Here is a 19,855-nt window from a genome sequence, read left to right on the forward strand (position 1 = left end):
CTGTGGCTGTGGTGGTGGTGGTCCTGGTACCCTGCAGGGTGGGTCCTAAAGAGCCTCTGGCTTGGGGTGGACTCTGAGCTTTGCGTCCGTTACCATATAGCAGCCTCGCTGCTCGTGAGGCTGGAAGAACTTGTGCCACACAATCGCCAGGCCCCTGGGTCACCCTGCCCTTCTCTCCACTCTGAGACTTGAGACGGGGCAGTATGGTGGGCCTCCAGCTTCCAGGGTAGCTGGGGTCCATGCTCTTCTGCTCACCTCAGTGCCGAGGTGACAAGGTCACGTCTCAGCCTGTGTCAGGCTGGCCGGCTCCTCTGTGCTGTCCCCCAGGTACCTGCTGTTGCTTCAAGCAGCACCTGGCCACAGGCAGTGTCCCCATCCTCCTCAGCTCAGTAGTGCTGGCCAGGTTCCTGAGGTCCTGCAGCAGTCTTGACTCCAGGAGTGTGTTGGCCATGTTAGTGGCTCGGCCGGCCAGCCAGCCCTGCCTCTGCAGCATCCAGGAGTTCATTCCTTGTTCACGCATCCTGTCCTTCATGTTTCCTGCCTTTCTCCCACACTGTCACCTCTGGGTCTCACGGAGCTGGTTGTCCTTAGGGTTTCGCCACACTGGCTGCTGTTGGAGCCTCGTGCTTGTTGATGGCCGCGTGACACTGGGCTCGTTGTCCCTGTAGTTGCTGTGTCCGGCACACACCAGGAGTGGAGTGTGTGGTTCATGTGTTGAACTCAAATGACTCTATTTTGGGACAGGGTCTCCCTGTATGTGTAACCCAGGCTGCCCTGAGTCCCTGCCTCAGCCTCTTGTGTGCTGAGCTGAAAGGTGTGCACTACCACAACTAGGTTAGAAACATTTGTCTTTGCCTGCCTGCTTATGTGTGGAGGTGAGGATAGCCCATACCCCAGGCTGTCAGCCAGGGAGCTTCCTGGGTACCTTCTACCTCCCCTATGAGCTGCTCATAGGAAGCTGGGATCAGATGTTCAATATGGCTCCCACCCACTTCCACATGTCTTATGGAGACAAGAGCCAGGCCCGTGTGGCTTGGAACTGCCTCTACTCCACCACACCCAGTTGTCTACCTTTTGTGATTTGGGTTTCTGAGCATGCCAGCCGTTCACATCCCCTGGAACTTCAGTTCCAGGCGGTTGTGGGCCACCATATGGGTGCTGGGAGCTGAACCTACCCAACTCCATCTCTCTCTCTTTTTTTTAAGATTTATTATACACACTGTAGCTGTCTTCAGACACAGAAGAGGGCATCAGGTCTCATTACAGGTGGTTGTGAGCCACCATGTGGTTGCCAGGATTTGAACTCATGACCTCTGGAAGAGCAGTCAGTGCTCTTTACCACTGAGCCATCTCTCCAGCCCAGTATTTATGTATCTTCATATACACCAGAAGAGGGCATCAGATTCCATTCTAGGAGGTTGTGAACAGATGGTTGGGAGCCTCTGTGGATTCTGGGAATTGAACTCAGGATATCTGGAAGAGCAGTCAGTGCTTTTCACCACTAAGCCCACTCAGTTTTTTTCTTACACATTGGTCACATCCACACTCCAGTTCAACTGACCCATTGTCCTGCAACCCTGTGGGCTCCTGAAAGGCAGCCCGAGACACTGCTGACCGCTGATTTCTGTTCCCCCTCCTGCAGAGCTGTGGGCACCTCAGGTCACAAGATGAGTGTTTTCTGGACTTCCCAGCAGAACAGGGAGGCTTCCCCCTGTCTGCTCTCTAGAGGGACACTGAAAAGTCATTCTGGTGGAAGCCTGCTAGACTGAGAAGGGTGTGGAAGTCTCCCAGAGGCCCCTGAGGGTGCAGGGGAGGGATGGAGTTAGGCCTCCACGGCTTCGAAGAGTGGTGACAGGTGACATTGAAAGTTCTATTATTTGTCACCATAGGCTGAGAGCCTGAAGCAAGCTTGGCCCAAGTTCGACTCCTGTATTAAGTCACAGTGAAGAGTCACGAAGCCCACTGTCACTTGGGGAGTTTGGTGGGGGTGGCCGTGGCTTGAACACCCATCTAGCAGTGGGAAGCCCTGGGTTTCACATCCAGCACAGCATAGCTAACTTTCCTAGCTGCACCACCTTGGTGGCTTTTTGTGACCTATACTGTTTGACCAACTGTGAATTGGGCATACCACTTCTCGTGACTTCTTATAAATGTAAATCAGAATCAGGGTGTGGCGCAGTGGGTCTGTCCCAGTGTGGGGAGGGCTTGTTTCAATTCTGAAGTGGGGCAGTGCATAAGCCATATCTAATCTCAGCACTTGGGAGGGGCTCTGTGAGCTCCAGACCACCCAGGGCCCTGCATAAAAATGGACAAATTAGAAAAAAAAAGCCAAATCCCTATGTACAGGCGGTTAACATGCATTCGTCACATTCGCCGGCAACCAACCCTGCCATAGTTCCTCTCTTGAAGAACTAAGTCCAGACTACCTTCATGTCTGGGTCCTGGCCTGGGGCCAAGACATCTTGTTTACCGACATCAGGGCTGTCCCTGAAGTGCTGACCGCAACTCTGTCTGTCCAGACCATCTCTGAGTCACCCTCATGCATTTTATCTGTGCCTGTGGTTTGCTGCAGGCTTCTGGCTGACCCCTCAGCAGGAAGCCCCGCCCCAGGAAGGAAGGCCCCTTCCCTTCTCGCTGATACCAGAGTAGCTGAGAATTCTTTTGACTCCTGTCCTGGGATAAGAAGCTGACCTCTCCTTCCCAGTGTCTCTGTGTAGTCTTCAGTTCATGAGCTTCTGATCTCTGCCCCCTGCCTGCCCGTGTCCACCGTGCTGGAATGACAGGCGTGCTCTACCCCTTGTTTCTGAGGACCTGGGGATTCCCTTAGGTCAGGCAAGCACAATACTCATTGGGGCCTCAGTCCCTGCCTGCAAGTGGCCTTTCTTCTGAGGGGCTGTACACTGAGTTCGTGTGGGTAGAGTGTCCCAGGGCCACCGTTGTGCAAGGATCAGAGCTGAGGAGGGTAGCAGGAGCTTCCCTCCTGAGGCTGAAGCTCTGCAGGACGGGTCGTTTCACAGAACTACAAAAACAAAATCCACAAAATATTGGCGTGGTGGCGATATGCCTTTGATCCTAGCACTCAGGAGGCAGAGACAGGCCAGCCTGGTCTACAGTGAATTCCAGGACAGCCAAAGCTATGTAGAGAGACCCTGTCTCAAAAAGCCACAAACTGGGGGACACCCATAAAGAAGGGGAGGGGGAGGGATTAGGGGGATGTTTGCCCGGAAACTGGGAAAGGGAATAACACTGGAAATGTAAATAAGTACTCAATTAAAAAAAAAAAAAGCCACAAACTAAAAATATGTTGTTGGGAGACAGGGTCTAGCCTGTAGACAGCTGTCATCCCCACACCTGGGATGCTCAACCTGGAGGATGCTGTGAGTCAAGGTTAGCCCGGACTACAGGCTAGACTTCAAGACATTAAAGACAAGGCCAGCAAGAGGGCTCAGCATGTAAAAGGGCTCACTGCCAGCCTGACCACCCACATTTGATCCTCCGGACCAACATGGTGGAAGTAGAGAACTGCAAGTTGTCCTCTGACCTGCCCATGCATGAGACAGCGTCTGTAAGGACAGCATACACCACATAATAAAAACAAGGTTAAGAGACAGAAAGACCCCTGCATCACACGGTCAGGAGATCACAGAGGAACCTGGAACCCTGGTCAAACTCAAGAGCCTAAACTACTAAACCAAAAAACTAATGCAAGTACCTGAGCCTGGGCTCATGTGTGGAGCCATGGTTCACCCCAGGACCACAGAAACCGGCTTGAAGGGGCAAGCCTGTAATCGCAGCCCTCTGGTGGTACAGGCAGGAGGATTGGTCATGCAAGGTCGTCTTTGGCCATACAGCAAGTTCGAGGCCAGCTTCTGAAATCCCATCTCAAAGGGGAAAAAGTTTAAAAAAAAAAAAAAAAAAAAAAACCAACAAAGCGAAACCATACTCGTACACTCTTCTGAGTAGCTCTGCCCTGAGTGACAGTAAACGGTCACAGTGTGTGTTCAGGACAGCCTGGCTTGATAACTTCCCAGAGTTCTTTTTTTTTTTTTTTTTTTTTTTTTAAGATTTATTTATTTATTATATATAAGTACACTGTAGCTGTCTTCAGATACACCAGAAGAGGGCATCGGATCTCTTTATAGATGGTTGTGAGCCACCATGTGGTTGCTGGGAATTGAACTCATGACCTCTGGAAGAGCAGTCGGGTGCTCTTAACCGCTGAGCCATCTCTTCAGCCCACTTCCCAGAGTTCTTGTCACAGGGTGGTCCCCACAGCCTGGGCCACCTCTGAAGCCTTGGCTTGAACCAGACTCAGAAACCGCACCAAGGAAGACATATGTAAAGCATAGGCCAGTCCCTCGAGAGCACTGGCTGCTCTTGCACAGGTCCAGGACCTGAGCCCGCTGCTCGCCTCTGCAGGCACGGCATGGACATGACTCACACACCCACCAGCAAGGAAGGAGGTAGATCTCTGGGAGTTCAAGGCCAGCCTGATCCACATAAGGAGCTCTGAAAGGAGACCCTGAAGGAGAAGCAGGCAGCAGGATTGGGGTGTGGCCCAGTCAGTGACGTTTATTCAAGCAAATTGGGGGTGCACGTGCAAAGCTCTTTCACTGCTCCTTGGGAGAGACCCACTGTGTACCCCCACTTGTCTCTCCATGCCCAGACTCCTGCAAGATTCCTGAAGCCAGAGCCAGGACTGCACACCACACAGCGTCCTGTCCTGGTGCTGTGCCTACTCAGACACATCCAGACTGATGGGGGCCGTGGGAGAGACGAGGGCATCATGGGACTCGGCGGCTGCATCAGGCACAGGCACACGAAGGCCAGGCAAGTCCACCTGGGACCACTATCCATCTGAGTCCATGGTGCCAGGGTGCCCTGAGCTCCCTCAAGCTTCTCGGCATTGTGAGAAAACCCCCAAGTCAAGGGCCCATAGTGACCCTTAAGAGTAGCTGGCAGTGAGCTAATGGTCCCCAACATCACCACCCAGCTCAGACAAACTGTGGCTGCCGCTTCCGACCGCTGCCACCTGTGATCTGCCCATCTCGGAGTCGCATGGTGGGCAGAGAGGCTTGTGTGGTGTTGTTGGACTGGTTGGTGTTGAAGGAACACAGCTGATGGCCTGGGGCTGCATCCTCACTCTCCAGCTGTTCCTCGCTGCCACTGTGGCTCTGGGGACCTTCCTCCAGGCCTGCCTCGGTCTGCTCCAGGAAACTGAGGCGGTGCAGGGCGCTGGCGTCCGAGGACGAAAGGAGGTCAGAAGCCTCTTCCAGCTCTGAGTCTGAGTCATTGGATGCCACCTGGGATTCTGGGGCAGAGAGAAGGTGTCAGAGGGATGAGGGGAGACAAAAGTGAAAAACACACACATACGAACACAGACACACTCACAGACACACAGATACACAGATTCATAAACACAGACACAGACACACACACACTCACAGACACACAGATACACAGATTCATAAACACAGACACAGACACACAGACACACAGATACAGACACACACACAGAGACACACACACAGACACACAGATAGACACACACACTCAGACACACAGATACACACACACACTCACAGACACACTCTCACAGACAGATACACAGATTCATAAACACAGACACAGACACACACACACTCACAGACACACAGATACAGACACACACACAGAGACACACACACAGACACACAGATAGACACACACACTCAGACACACAGATACACACACACACTCACAGACACACAGATACACAGATTCATAAACACACACACAGACAGACACACACACACAGACACACAGATACAGACACACACACACAGACACACAGATACAGACACACAGATACAGACACACACTGTCACAGACACACATTCACAAACACAAACACTCATACACACACACACAAACACAGAGAAATGTGTCCTGTGACCAAGACGAAGGCATCTAGGACTCCAATGCTGACCCCAGCCCTTTCTTTCTGGTGCCATCCCCTCGCTGGCCTTGCTGTGGGTCTACAAAGGCCTCTCTGCTCTCTGTCCCCTCCCTGGGGTGAGTGGCCACTGACACAGTATAGGAAGAGTCAGTTCATGAGCTATCATGAGCCCATCACAACAGTCTCATGGCCTGACTGACCACCCTGGATCACCGACCAGGAGCTGTGGGCCCCACGACTCACCTCGGTTTCCATCGTCCGCCTCCTCCTGCTGGGGGAAGACAATGCCCTCAGCAGTCTCCAGCTGGGCACACTGGGCGGACGCCCCCTCCTGGATTGGGAGACAGTGTGGGCTCACTCCAGCATGCCCACCTCCACCTCCGGCCTTTACGCGTGTGATCTTTATTTCTAGTTTATGTGTCTGGTGTTTCGCCTGCACAGACCTGTGGGTACTGTGTGCCTGCTCTCTGCTCATAGGGCCAAGAAAGGAGGCGAGATCCACCAAAACTAGTCACATTACAGGCTGACGTGTGAGAGCTGAGGAGAGAACCCAGGTCACCTGCGACAGCAACCCGGGCTTTGGTGCTGAGCCTGACCGTCTCCTGCCCCTTCCCTCTGTGGACTTATTGACGAGTTGGTTTTGTGAGACCGGGTTTCCCTGTGGAGCCCCTGGCTGGCCTGGAACTCTCTCTGTTTATCAGAGTGGTCTGGTTCGGAGTTGAGCCTCTGCCTCTGCCTCTGCAGTGCTGGAGTTAAAAGTGTTTTTATGTTTTGTTTTGTCGTCTCTTTTGGATAGAGCTACATAAGGTTCTCATGTAGCCCAGGCTAGCTTCAAACCTGCTCTGTAGCTGATGCTGGCCTGGAAGCCCATGTTCTCCTCCTTCCACCTCTGAGTGCTGGGATGAGAAGCCCACACAGCAACCTGACTTATTGGTGCTGGGGATTGAACCAGAACCAGGGCTTCCTGGACGCTAGTCAGCTCTACTACTGAGATGTACCCAGAGCCCTCTGAGCATTTTTTGGTGTCACTTCCCCACAGCCTAAGGGGTCCCATCCACCAACACTCCCTTACTTGGCTGCCAGGTGCTTCTTCCGGCTCCTCCTCAAAGACCAGGCCATAGTGGACAATCAGAGTCTCAATGACACGGGCCTGGTGGGGGTAGTCCACCAGAGAAGAGAGGGACACGGTGGCGTCTGTGGGCCGAGGCCGCAGCAGTGTGGGCCCGAAAACGATGCCCAGGTTCCCGGGGGTCATCTTGTTATCTTGCTCCATTTCCACGATCCTGGGGAGAGGCAGAGATGGGTGTGGGTGGGTGTGGCTCCAGGGGTCCCCAGTCAGCTCTTGCACCGCTCAGGGGCCCTCACCTTCGCAGGTGCCTCAGCAGGTATAAGAGTGTGGCCCGGTTTTCGGCTGGCAGGTCCCGCATGAGCTCTCGCAGGCGGCCCACCATGGCCAAGGTCGCAGCCTCACTCTCGGACCCGTCCTGCCGGCCCCGGCTTGCTGCCTTGGCTTCGGCCTCTGCCTTTAGGCTGTCCTTAGCTAATCCCACCAGCTCATGGTAGAAGCGAAAAGAGATGAGGGGCTCCGGCAGCTGCAGGTGACACATTCAGAGAGAGATCACAGGGCCTGGCCTAGCAAAAGTAAGTACTGGACAAGCCCCGCCCCCTGTCAGACTCTGGTCAAGTTCATCACATTAAGTCCAGTCTGGCCTCAGACCTGCTAGGAGCAGGTCCATCAGCTTTAGCCACGCCCACCACAGCAAGAACCCAGCTGTACTACCTAACACTTCCCCATCCATCCCGTACCTGCCACCCACCTCTAGGCACGCCCACCAGCTCAGAACTTGCTCTTGGCTCCTGCCCAGCTCTGACCACGCCCACCGTGCTAGGGTCCACCCCACCCCTGCCTCAGACCTTCATAGTCCTAGCCGTGCCCAGTGGCTGATCCAACCTAGTTTTCGCTCCACCAATACAGAGCGACTCAAGCACATCACCATGACCCTGCCAGGCTCCTGAAAACTGTGACTCCATAGCTACGCCCACCCAGCTCTTGCCACACCTATCAGCACAGAATGTGACTCTCGCCCATCTGCAATGCCGCGCCACCTGTCCCCATGCACACACCTGCCCCCCCACCGTCTCTAGCAAACTCACAATAGGGGCCCATCCAGCCTGACTCCTCCCCTCAATGTTAATGCCCCGCCCCTGCTCCACCGTGGCCACGCCCTTCCCACTGACCCAGGTGCACCCAGGTCCACCTCACCTGCCGCAGGTACAGCTTCAGGACATTGCTTATGTCGTGCGGTGGGGCCTGTGACAACTCTACCAGCTCTTTGCCATTCTCAAAGGCCTGGCACAGCTTCTCCACACGCGTTTTCACGCCGTTGACCCGGTAGATCCCCTGGGGAGCCAACAATTACCCTCAAGCCTAGACTTGAACCAGCTCCAGGTCCTCTGGGTTCTCCGCTAAACCCCTCCTGTCCCAGGACCTCACCTTGGTGTGCAGTGCCCGCCGCTCAATCTCACAGACACACTTTTTAATAATGAAGGGCACCCCATCAGGGGTGCTGTGGGCTGCCTGGCTGAAGTCTTGACCAAACAGCTGCAGGCGGCCCTGAAGCTTCTTGTGACCACACTGGATAGCCAGGGTCTCCAAACACTTTTTATGACAAGCCAGACAGCACTGAGAGATGAAAAAAAAAGGTCACTTTTCCAGACACCTACTGTAAATGCCAGGCCTCACTTCCACAATCCTGGGACTTATGCCCTGGAGGCTCCCTGCCCCAGAGTACCTTGTCAGACCAGAAACCTCCCCTGCCCTTCACTGGCCATTTTGATCTTTCTGAGACAGGGTCTCACGTAGCCCAGGTTGGCTTAGACTTGCACTGTAGCCAAGGATGACTCTGAAGTCCTGATACTGGAACCAGAACCTAGAGCTTTGCACTTGCACCGCCAGCCGCTGATCCATCCACTGAACCCCAGTCCTGATCCTTGACAACATCAGGGTACCCACACACCTCTTCACATTCGGCCCCTTGGAAGTACACGTAGCTGTTACACTCTCTGCACTTGGCCGGCGTTCGCAGCTTGCGAAGTCGGTGTGTGCGGGCTGCCTTGGACAATCCCACATGGCGGAAGGGTCCACTGGGCATGGCAACAGGTAACTCGGGATCCATGCCATTGAGGTCAGCTGCAGACAGGATGAAAAGCCAGTGTCACTGAGACAGCTGGAGGCCGGTTTGTTAAATCACGTTTAAATTCCTCTGGAGGCTGGCGAGATGGCTCAGCGGTTAAGAACACTAACTGCTCTTCCAGAGGTCCTGAGTTCAATTCCCAGCGACCACATGGTGGCTCACAACCATCTGTAGTGAGATCTGATGCCCTCTTCTGGTGTGCCTGAAGACAGCGACAGTGTACTTATATATATAAAATAAATAAAATCTTAAAAAGAAAAACTCCGGGGTTGGGGATTTAGCTCAGTGGGAGAGCGCTTGCCTAGAAAGTGCAAGGCCCTGGGTTCTGTCCCCAGCTCCGAAAAAAAGAAAAAAGAAAAAAAATAAAAATTCCTCCATGGTCAGGACTCAATGGGGGCTCCTCACCTGAATCAAAAGCGGAGGCGACCAAGCCAGCTTCCTGATCTACCAGCTCCTCATTGGATGACATGGTCCCGCTGGACGAGGTTCGATCGAACTTCTTCAAGTCCCCTAAACAGAAAACGGGGTTGTGAAACACTGGAGCCAAGCTGGCCCTGCCTGGGACTTCCCTGTGTGACACGCACCCAGGTGCCACTTCACCTGAGCTGACGTCCAGGCTGACTTCGGTGTCTGATATGGAGATAGGCCAGGACTTATGTACCTGATGACCTCGTCCCCCTGCAGGATGAGAGAGATAAAGAAAGCGTGTCCCCACAGCGGGAAGCAGGGGCTGTCAGAATGCAGCATCTGTTGTGTGCTTGCACACGCTCACCCCTGTGGTCCTTGTTGGGAGCCCCCTCAGACGTGCCACCTTCCTCCGGGGGACTGCCGGCAGCTTCGGGTCCTGAAGCGTCACCAGGATTGAAGCTGCCCTTCCGTGTTCGCATGATTGGGGACCTGGTGACAGGCGTCAGTAAGAGGTCCCCTCAGTTCTACCACCCACACTCCCACTGGAAGCACGTGGCCACACAGGGCGAAGGTACCAGGCATTGGTGGAGACATAAGGCTCAAAGTCGTAGCGCACATCCGGCTCCTCGCCTCGCTGCAGCTGACGCACGTGAGATGCGTACTGTTGGCCCGGGTCATATAGTTTGCTGCTCTCGCACAGCATCTGGAAGTTCACAGGCAGCGGCGCTGTCTGCATGTGCATCAGCTGGTAGTAGGAGATGGTGGCCTATAGGAGACGAGCTAGTCAAGGGCTGGGTCACGCCTTCAACCACACCCACATCAACAAGCCCCTCCCACAGTCCAGAACCCTGTCCCAATAGTTCTGCCCTAATCACGCTCCACTCCTAGTTCTGCCCAAAGCCCCACCCCTGCTCCTTCAATCCCTGCTGCTTGCACAGCTCGCCCTGTCTAGCATTCAGCCCCAGGACACTCTCCCGTGGCCACCCTACCCTTGCTGGGACCCCTGATGCATTATCCAGCTTGTAACAGACCAGATCAGTCCCTCCCTGTGACCTCTGCTGCTGTGGAAGGGTCTTTCCTGCCCCACTCCACCTACCCACCGTTCTATGCCACTAGAATCACTGTGCCATACCAAACCCTGACGCGTGCCCGCCACACATTATGCCCCACCCCTTTAGCAAGTACACCAAATCCCGCTCACTGCCCCCACCTCTTCAAGTTCAGCCCACCCAGTGCCCACCACACACCGACTTAATGGTCTGATCACTCTGTCTGATGACCTCCTGGATCTGTCGCAGCGCAGTCACCTTTGTGTCCTCCAGCTCTTGCTTCTGTGTCTTTGCATCTGCCACGCATGTGCGGTAAGTGGCCATGGCCTCCTCGGCCTAAAGCATTGGGTTAGGGGAAAGGGTCAGTTGACCGTATTGACATAGAAGTCCAGGAGAGACCATTATGGTGGGCAGAACTGTCACCACAGTAACTAGAGACCCTGAGCAAAAGCCTGGGAAATTTAGGCAGATTATCTCTAGATAAAGTATAAGAAGTGGGCCAAGGGTAAGGCTCAGAAGTAGAGCCCTTCCTAGAATCCCCCACTGAGGGGGCTGGGGGCGTGGTCAGGAGTGGAGCATCTACCTAGAATCCCCCATTGAGGGACTGGAGGTGTGGCCAGGGTGGACTCTCCTGGAATCCCCCAGTGAGAGGTTGGGGGCGTGGTCAGGAGTGGAGCATCTACCTAGAATCCCCCAGTGAGGGATTGGGGGCGTGGCCAGGGTAGACTCTGCTGGAATCCACCAGTGAGGGGTTGGGGGCGTGGTCAGGGTGGAGCCCTTGTTCTTAAGGGCTGTATGGAGAAAGACCTAGAGATCCGCTCTTAGTACAGCCAAAAATTAAAGAAACAGCAAAGGGGATCTGGCATAGGTGGTGGAGGTGACACAGGCCTGGAGGTGGCAACTACACACATGTCCCCTGGAAACACGTTTCCAGGAGTCCTTGGGGCCCCTCCAGCTAATGCACCTTGTTTTTGGCCTCTTCCTCCAGCCTCCGCCTCTTGTCCAGGGCCTTGGAGGCTGCAGTCCCTGCTCCTGGCCCTGTGCCCTGTTGTTCCTCCTCAGCCTTGGCCACCTGGAGCCGGGCCTTGTCGTGGTCTTCACAGCGTTGTTTGTAGCCCTGTTTAGCCTTCCGCAGGTTGGCCTCTGCCTCTTGCTGTGAGAGGAGAGAGGATCCAGCCTCTGCCTCACCCTGGCTCTGCCCTCCCTCCCTTCTCACCAGCAAGGACCCCACATTCCCAGCCAGCCAGCAGGGGACCATTGAGAGCAGACACTTGGGAGCATGTGCAGTGGGACCCCACAGGGAAACTGAGACATGGCTCAGAGCTGGTCAAAAACACAAACTGAAACACATCTCCCTGCTCCCCACTCCAGGTCTCAGGGAGTTTCACTTCCTGTCTTACAGATGAAAAAAAACGAGCGCCCAGGCAGGAAGCCTGGCCCAGGGCCGACAGGAAGCACTGAGTCACAAAGTAATGGGTCTGGGTGGGGGAACCACACCCCACAGTCTGAAAGTCAAAAACCTAGACATGAAAGCCAGGGATTCTAGGTGAGACTCCAAGGTCTCAGAGGGAGAGCTCACATTAACCCTGGATTCACTCCCAAACTAAAAAATAAATAAACCTCAAGCCAGGCAGTGGTGCACGCCTTTAATCCCAGCACTCGAAGGCAGAGGCAGGCAGATCTCTGTGAGTTCAAGGCCAGCCTGGTCTACAGATCAAGTTTCAGGACAGCCAAGGCTACAGAGACACTGCCACGAAAAAAAAACAAAAAACAAAAAAAACAAAATACAGATGGATGGATGGATGGATGGATGGATGGATGGATGGATGGATAGACAGACAGACAGAACAAAAATCCTCAGAGCAAAGCAAGAGTCTGCTGATAAGACGGCCCAGCCTGTGGGTCAGGAGCCCTTCAGGTCAGGGAGCTGCACGTCAGATGCTCACATCAGGACTCACGACAGTCGCGAAGTCAGTTATGCAGCAACAACAAAAACAACTTTGTGCTTGTGGGTCACCACAGTCTGAGGAACTGTATTACACGGTCACAGCATTAGGAAGGTTGAGAACCACTGTAAAGCAGGTAAAGGCGCTTGCCCCCAACCCTAAGGAACTCAAGCCAATCCCTGCACACGCAGGTGGAAGGAGAGAACGCATGCCCACCGGTTCTCTAACCTCCAGATGATCGCTGTGGTATTTCCATATCCACCCACCCCACTAAACAAAACACTGAAAAACAAATTTAAATATCTGAAAAATCTACTAGCCTCTAGTAGATTTCTTCCTTCCTTCCTTTCTTTCTTTCTTCCTTTCTCTCTCTTTTTTTTTTTTTTTTTTCTTTTTTTGATCTTTTGTGGTTTTTTTTGTTTGTTTTTTGTTGCAAGCGCTCTACCGCTGAGCTAAACACCCAACCCCTCCTTCCTTTCTCTTTTAAAGACAGGGTCTTTCTACACAGCTCTGGCTGTCCTGAGCTCACTATGTAGCCCAGGTTGGCCTTGAACTCCCAGAGATCTGCCTGCCTCTGCCTCTGCCTCCCAGTGATAAAATTAAACTCATTCCCATCAGCCTGTCTTGATAGCTTTTTTTTAAAATGTCAAATTATTACAATTAAAATATCAAGTGATGGAATTTGGGAGCGGGACTCCCAAGAGTACTGCAGTTTGTATTCCACAATATGTACAGAGCTCTGGGGAATCAATAACAATCCCCCGTGTAATCCACTTTAAGCAAAGGACATAGACAGAGGATTCACAGAAATGGAGAAGTGGGGCTAGCACTAGGAGGAAAGCAGGGTGCACACCCCCAATCACCCATTCACTTTGGAACCCCAATCAGAGACAGGCGTGGGGCACGGGCTTGTTATCAGTGGCTGCTAGAGCAATGGCTGAGAAGTAAATGTGGAGGAGCTGCGAGGCTGGACACTGTCTGTCTGTCTGTCTGTCTGTGTTAGGCTTTCTGGCCACTGAGCCCCGAGAACCACCCATCCCATCAGGGTTGGGTGCTGGGGTTACAGGTGTGGGATTGCTACGCCTGGTTTTATGGGGATGCTGGCCACGTGGCTCAGAGCTCCATGTTCTCCTGACAGGTGCTTTACCCACTGAGGCATGTCCCCCAGGCCACCTCCATGCCTTTAGAAGGCCCAAAAGAAAAAAAAACTGAGACCAGCGGTGTACATGGAGTATACACCGAGGCTCACACTGCACTCAGTTTCTCTCCAGATTTTCTCAACAGCTCAAGCGTGGGGCTCTTGAGTGCCCTGCTGAGGCTGGAGCTTCTCAGCAACGACTACTCTTTGCAAGCGCAGGGAACCTGCAGCGACCAATGTAGGGGCACTGGCTGCACCCCTGCCACCCCTACCAGCTTCCTCTGTGCACGATGCCAGGATTCTTTGATCTCCTTCCTTCGTCTCTCATGCTCCAACCGCCGCAGGGTCAGGGGCTAAGGGAGGCAGGGGCAGACCGTGAGTGCCGAGCTGGACAGAGGTGTCCCCAGCCAGCAGGCCACCTCACCTCGGGCGCAGCCCACCTGCATGAAGGTCTGGGTCTGCAGCGTGCCCACTGCCTGCACCATGCCGTGGCCAAACTCCAGATCTTGTTCCAGGGCCAGTGAGTAGATGGATAAGAGAGGCATGTGGGGCTGTAGGGCAAGATGGCTGGTCACAAGGATGAGGACCGAGGTGTCCCAGCACCCCGAGCCCTCTGTTCCTGCAGCCACTCTTAGCAACAGGTAGGCACGGCATGTCATCCAACGGAAGCCCTTGGAAGGAGTAGGAGCGGCCACACCTGTGTCCCTCTTCCCACACCCATTTAGCCCAACCCACCGCATGCGTGACGTTCTGTCTGCAGTTATGGACGACCTTCTGCAGCCCTTTGGCGAATTCCATCTCTACCAGAGAATGGGGTGCAAAGTGAGGTGTCGGAAACGGCCTTCCCTAGACCCCCACACCCTGCCCCAGGTGGGTGTCTCTCGTCTCTCACCCAGGGTGGTCCTCTTCTCCAGGTAGCCGATGAGGTCCTTCATGTACCTGGCCATGTCTTTTGCATACTGCAGCGCAGCGTCCACACCTCCCTCGCAGCGCTGGAGAAGCATGTCCACCTCCTCGGGGGGCAGGCAACCTACGGGAGCCAGTGCTCAGTTCTGATGTCCACACCTCTCATGGTCCCTGCCACCTCCTGCCTACCCAGCCCCAATCCCCAGAGACACTCACCTTCTTCACAGTCCTCCACGCTGTGTGGGGGCCCCTCACTGCCTGACCCATAAAGGTTCTCCACCGACTGCGTGAGGAATAACTGTCTGGTCAGGCTGCACCTCTGCCCTGCCCCTTCTTAGCTCTAACACCCTCCACGGCTCCTCATAGAGGCCCACACAGCCCAGGAGATAAGAGTCAACCAGGGGAGACCAGGGGAGACCAGGGGCCCACCCTGCCGGAGATGGCCACTCCCTCCCATAAACACCTTGATCTGGATGTGAGCCCCTGGCTGCTCACCTGGCTGGGGTCCCCCGGAGGCACAGCCAGGAGAGTACTGCTGTCCACTTCACCCAAAAGGAACTCCGACACACTACAAGGCCAGGGGAGTCACTCCAGAGGTCCACTTCAGCCACACTCCCCAACTCCACTCTGCCCCTGTGGCCCCCCACCCCCCCACCCCCGAGCTCACGTGCAGCTGAAGGACACAGCAATGGTCTCCAGCGCCTTCTCAAACTCCCTCTTATCTGATTCATTGTTGCATTCATAATGAAAGGCTGAGAGGCAGAGGAGGCCGGAGCATGTTTGTCAAATTCCTAGGCATCCTTCACACCCCGCCCAACTGCCCCTCGGTCTCACTGCACTGACCTTTGACCTTGGCAATGAGTGTACCAGCAGCTGTGAGTGTCTCCACGGTGTTCAGAAGTGGGTATTTGGAGATGACCTGACGCATGACTCGCAGAGCTTCACCCAGGCATTCGTGAGCCAGCGGTCGGCGGGCCTCAAGGAGATCTGCTGGGCAGAGTTAGCATGGGTGAGAAGGAAGAGGCTGGCCCCACTCTTTTCAGCTTCCCAGAGGTCAGATGGGGAAACTGAGGCAGGGGTGGACGGGAGCGAGGAAGCATCAACCATCCCACTGGTCCTGCAGATGCGAAGAGTGACAGAAGGCAACTTTTTTTTTTTTTTTTTAAAGCTTTTTTTTTTTTTTTTTGGTTCTTTTTTTTGGTGCTGGGGACCAAACCCAGGGCCTTGTGCTTCCTAGGCAAGCGCTCTACCACTGAGCTAAATCCCCAACCCCCTTTTTTTTTTTAAAGAATTTTTTTATTTAGTTTACACATATGAGTACACTGTCGCTGTTTTCAGACACACCAGAAGAGGGCATCGGATCCCATTGCAGATGGTTGTTAGCCACCATGCGGTTGCTGGGATTTGAACTCAGGACCTCTGGAAGAGCAGTCAGTGCTCTTAACCACTGAGCCATCTCTCCAGCCCCAGAAGGCCACTTCTTAGTGGGGTCACACGGCTTCTCTTGGGAGAACTCTGCCAGGCTTTGTGCTTTTATACCTCTGATCAATAGGAAGCCATGGAGAGCATCAGAGCCAAGTCAGATCTAGATGCAGAACCAGACTTAATGTCCCTGTGCAGTTCAGGCCAGCCTCCTGCCTCTGCCTCTGCCTCTGCCTCCGGAACGCTAGGAAGACAGCCTGTCACATCACAGTCCTCCATCCTCAAATGTTCTCAGTTAGAAGATGGAGGTTTTGCCTGTTTGTTTCCCCACCCCTGCACAGTGCAGGTAAGTGCAAGACCTTGACAGGACATAGAAGACCAGAGCGCCTCAAGACCGAGAATCTGAAAACGTTCCATGGCTCTCTGCAGACACCGAGGCTCCAGGGAAATATCACCCCGGAGGCCATTCCCTCTGTGCGGTCAGAACCTGAGCCCACCCACGTCTGGGAGGCTAACTTGGCTTCAGGAATCCCAGGATGCTTGCTGGGAAGTCGCGCCCCCTCGTGGGGTATTCCAGGCCGCATACCCTTTGGGCAGCTGGGGGGACCTGCAGCCCCTCACATGGACCACCCTCAAGGCTTGGTGATACTTGGATTCAGCCAAGAGGAGTGCAGAACTCCTGGGCATCCTGGGACTGTGCAAAAGTCCTGAACAGGCCACGTGTGCTGGCTCCGGGCCTTGAGTGGGGGACCCGCACCCTGCACTGTCCTCTCACCTGGGGCCCGAGTCTGGCAGCGCTGGGGGTCGCGGTCCAGCGCTGGGTGCAGCATCCCACAGACACACATTGCTCAGGGATGTATGGAAGTACGGACAGCTAGTACCGTGGTCAAGGGACCTGGGTCCTCAGTGCCTGGCGTTCTTAGGGGATAGCCAACAGCCAAACCGGCTTAGGCCGGTCATTAGGCCCCGCCTCTCTCTGGGAACAACCCCACCCCCCCATATCACCATAGGCCAGCTCAAGGGTCGTTTCCTAACCACAGAGGAGGAATTTGACTGGGTGCGAGGGTGGGGTTTGCAGGTAAACTGAGGCTGGGAGTTGGACGCGCAGGGCAGAAGACTCCAGAGAAAGGGCCTTGAGAACCCTGCTGTGTCCACCCCCAGCTGCAGCCTTAAATGCACCCGGACTCTCTAGGGACCCTGTTCTTGTCCTGTTTAGAAAACCCCAGGCCGGGGTTGGGGATTTAGCTCAGCAGTAGAGCGCTTGCCTAGCGAGCGCAAGGCCCTGGGTTCGGTCCCCAGCTCCGGAAAAAAAAAAAAAAAGAAGAAAAAAAGAAAACCCCAGGCCCAGAGGCTGGTGCACCCGGGGCGCTTGCCCATGCCCTGAACAGGCTTGGGGGGGGGGTCACAGTTAGCATGACCCCGCACACGCAGACAAGGCCTCCAAGGATGCCTGGGAAAATAAAGGCTGGAGATTAAAGTTTCCCCAGAAAAGCAAACTCAGCCTCCTCCCGCCCTGGAGAGCAGATAAACCCAGGGTCTCTCATCCTCTCCAGGAGAGAGCAGCCTGCTTAGGCTCCTGGGTGAGGTTCACCCAGGCCTCAATCTCCCTGTATCTCCGTGTATCTGTGGGATGGGGTGGCTGAGAGAACCGGAGCTCTGAGCGCTGGGCACAGCTCTGACATGCGGTTTCCGGGGAGCAGCCAGGGGGGTAAGGGGGGGGTGAGGCTGTGCCCTACCCATCTTGCCGAGCTGCCAGAGACAAACAGGAAGGAGGTGAAAATAACATTGGAGGAAACGGACGGAGCCATCAGCAACCGCGTGCAGGAGAAAACGGAACCAATATGCCGTGGGCCACTCGCTTCCAGTACCTCCCCTATGTCCTCTGTTTTAACACCTTCTGTGTTCCCCAGTAACCCCAGTACTGCCGCCAGGGTCCTTCAGCCTCTGCAGCCATCTGTCCTCACACAATGCTCCTTAGATACAATCTGAATGTCTATGTATCCGAGCAAATGCCTAAGACATTGCCCCTGTAGGGCAGGGCGTCATCAAACTCCTACACATCCTTCAGAACCTTAGTGACGTATGCACTTCCTTGCATCTTATTTGAAGCCTCCTCGTGCCCCTTTTTCTTTTCTTCTCTTCTCTCTCTCTCTCTCTCTCTCTCTCTCTCTCTCTCTCTCTCTCTCTCTCTCCCTTTTGTTTTTTCTTTTTTTTCTGAGTCAGGAGCTCACTGTGATTCTGGCTGACCAGGATGGGACTCAAGTGCAGACCATGCTGTCCTAGAACTCACGGAGATCCTCTTGCCTAAGTGCTGGGATGAAAGGCTTGCCCCACCTTCCCGCCCTCCCCCTCCTGTTTTGAGGATGCTGCTCTGGGAGATTCTCACCATCCCGAAGCACAAACTCCTTGAGCTTCTCCAAGCCCTCAGCAAATCGGGCAACATCAGCCAGCAGGGTTGAGATGTCTTCTACGCCCTCAGGGAAAGGTCCCTCAGTGGGTAGCTCTGCGGGGCTGGCAGCAGAGAGGGGGCTGCGATATCCACGGCCCAGGGTCCGGGTGGCAGTGCCCGAGAGTGGGAAGCCTGCAGCGCTGGCATGGCGGCTCAGGCTGGTGGGCCTTTTGAGTGTTCCTGTGCCTTTGGCCACCGTGGACAGGGACATGGCTGGTGGCTCCAGGCTAGGAGTTTCTGTACAGTCTTTCCGAGGCAGCTCCTAGGAGGGAGTAGGAAAGAGGAGTCAAGGGGATCCTCCATCCTAAACACTGCCTCAGTTTTCCCAGGAATTCCTCACGGGTGGGGGTCAGAGGTTGTGGGAGGAGAGAATTGTAAACCGCCCCCCCACCTGTTACCCAACATCCTCCTGTCTTTAGCTTTCACAAACAACCGTCCCTACCCAAACCACAGCCAGGGGCGGGGCCTGTGGGGCACAGGAGGGAGGGGGCACCCCACTTCCTGGTGGGGGTGGGGAGGACCCTCGTGGATCTCTAGCCCTTTAGCCACTACAGACACCTCCACGGGTGTCCACTTTATAAAAAATGGGTAAGTTCTGTGACCTGAGGAGATGGTCATCCACTCCTGAGTCCCAGGGTATCCCAGACCCCTAAACTCCATAAATTCCCCCAAAGCTAAGCAGGCAGCCTCAGGTCCTGGGGAAACTCAGAGACCCCACCCGATCTGCCCTGCACACCTGAACCCCAGTTCAACGCCATTTCCCCATTGGTTTCCGGAACCCTAACATTGTCCAAACCCCGTTTTACAGTCTAGTCACTAGACTCCAGCACCAGTTCTGCCCTCTACCCACAACCTCCATTGGCACATGACGGGGACATCCCTCATAAAGATGGGTGACTTGGTGGCCACCCAAGGACATCCCTACCTACCGTAAGGCGGACTCCCAGGTTCAGACCGCTCCTTGTTGCCGGCCATTCTGCCTGCTGAGGACAATAGCTGGCCCGGGTCCCCCACCTTGGGCCCAGCATGGTGCTGTAAGTGGTCCCTGTGCCCATCAGTGGCCACAGGCTGTGGTTGTCATCCTGGGTCCCCACCCGTTCTGTGCCCCACTCACCCCTGAGGAGGACTGCGGGTTGGGGCTCCCCGCGCGGTTCTTTTTGGAAATAGAGGGAGTTTTCATAAGTTCTCGCTTCTTCCGAGAGAACATGGTGGAGCCAGCCCCAGTGGCTCTGGGTGAGGACAGACAGGCAGCGGCAGGGGTGGGGGACTTGGGGGGGGTCTCAGTCCTGCAGCGCCTGGTGCTGGCTGTTTCTGGACCACATTGCTCAGGGCCACCCCCTCCCCAGCTGTCAGACCCACGTGACAGGCTCGGCCCTCATTGGTGCGTAAGTCTCCTACACAGGAA

General features: G+C 54.8%; 1 protein-coding gene across 3 annotated transcripts; it reads right to left on the bottom strand.

The window, feature by feature from the left end:
• Window positions 1–4,546: 4,546 nt before the first annotated feature.
• On the bottom strand, window positions 4,547–19,750 carry Arhgap45 (Rho GTPase activating protein 45). Of its 3 annotated transcripts, none has more exons than XM_032908400.1 (23): window positions 19,565–19,750; window positions 18,388–18,712; window positions 15,423–15,566; window positions 15,247–15,331; window positions 15,075–15,147; window positions 14,796–14,862; window positions 14,566–14,703; window positions 14,409–14,473; window positions 14,114–14,224; window positions 13,946–14,026; window positions 11,554–11,742; window positions 10,788–10,925; window positions 10,116–10,306; window positions 9,905–10,029; window positions 9,733–9,810; window positions 9,538–9,642; window positions 8,956–9,128; window positions 8,433–8,621; window positions 8,202–8,339; window positions 7,304–7,530; window positions 7,011–7,221; window positions 6,182–6,269; window positions 4,547–5,311 (listed from the first exon to the last, which is right to left on the bottom strand). In XM_032908400.1, exons 1-23 carry the CDS (start codon window positions 19,655–19,657, stop codon window positions 4,995–4,997), a joined length of 3,351 nt encoding a protein of 1,116 aa, XP_032764291.1. In that variant the 5' UTR covers window positions 19,658–19,750; the 3' UTR covers window positions 4,547–4,994. The 3 variants fall into 3 exon arrangements, with proteins under 3 accessions (XP_032764291.1, XP_032764283.1, XP_032764300.1); XM_032908392.1 differs by lacking the exon at window positions 19,565–19,750 and adding an exon at window positions 19,380–19,552; XM_032908409.1 differs by lacking the exons at window positions 18,388–18,712; window positions 19,565–19,750 and adding an exon at window positions 16,777–16,846.
• Between the last annotated feature and the right edge of the window lie 105 nt (window positions 19,751–19,855).

Source organism: Rattus rattus, chromosome 1, assembly GCF_011064425.1.
Source record: "Rattus rattus isolate New Zealand chromosome 1, Rrattus_CSIRO_v1, whole genome shotgun sequence".
In the NCBI taxonomy this organism is placed as follows: domain Eukaryota; kingdom Metazoa; phylum Chordata; class Mammalia; order Rodentia; family Muridae; genus Rattus; species Rattus rattus.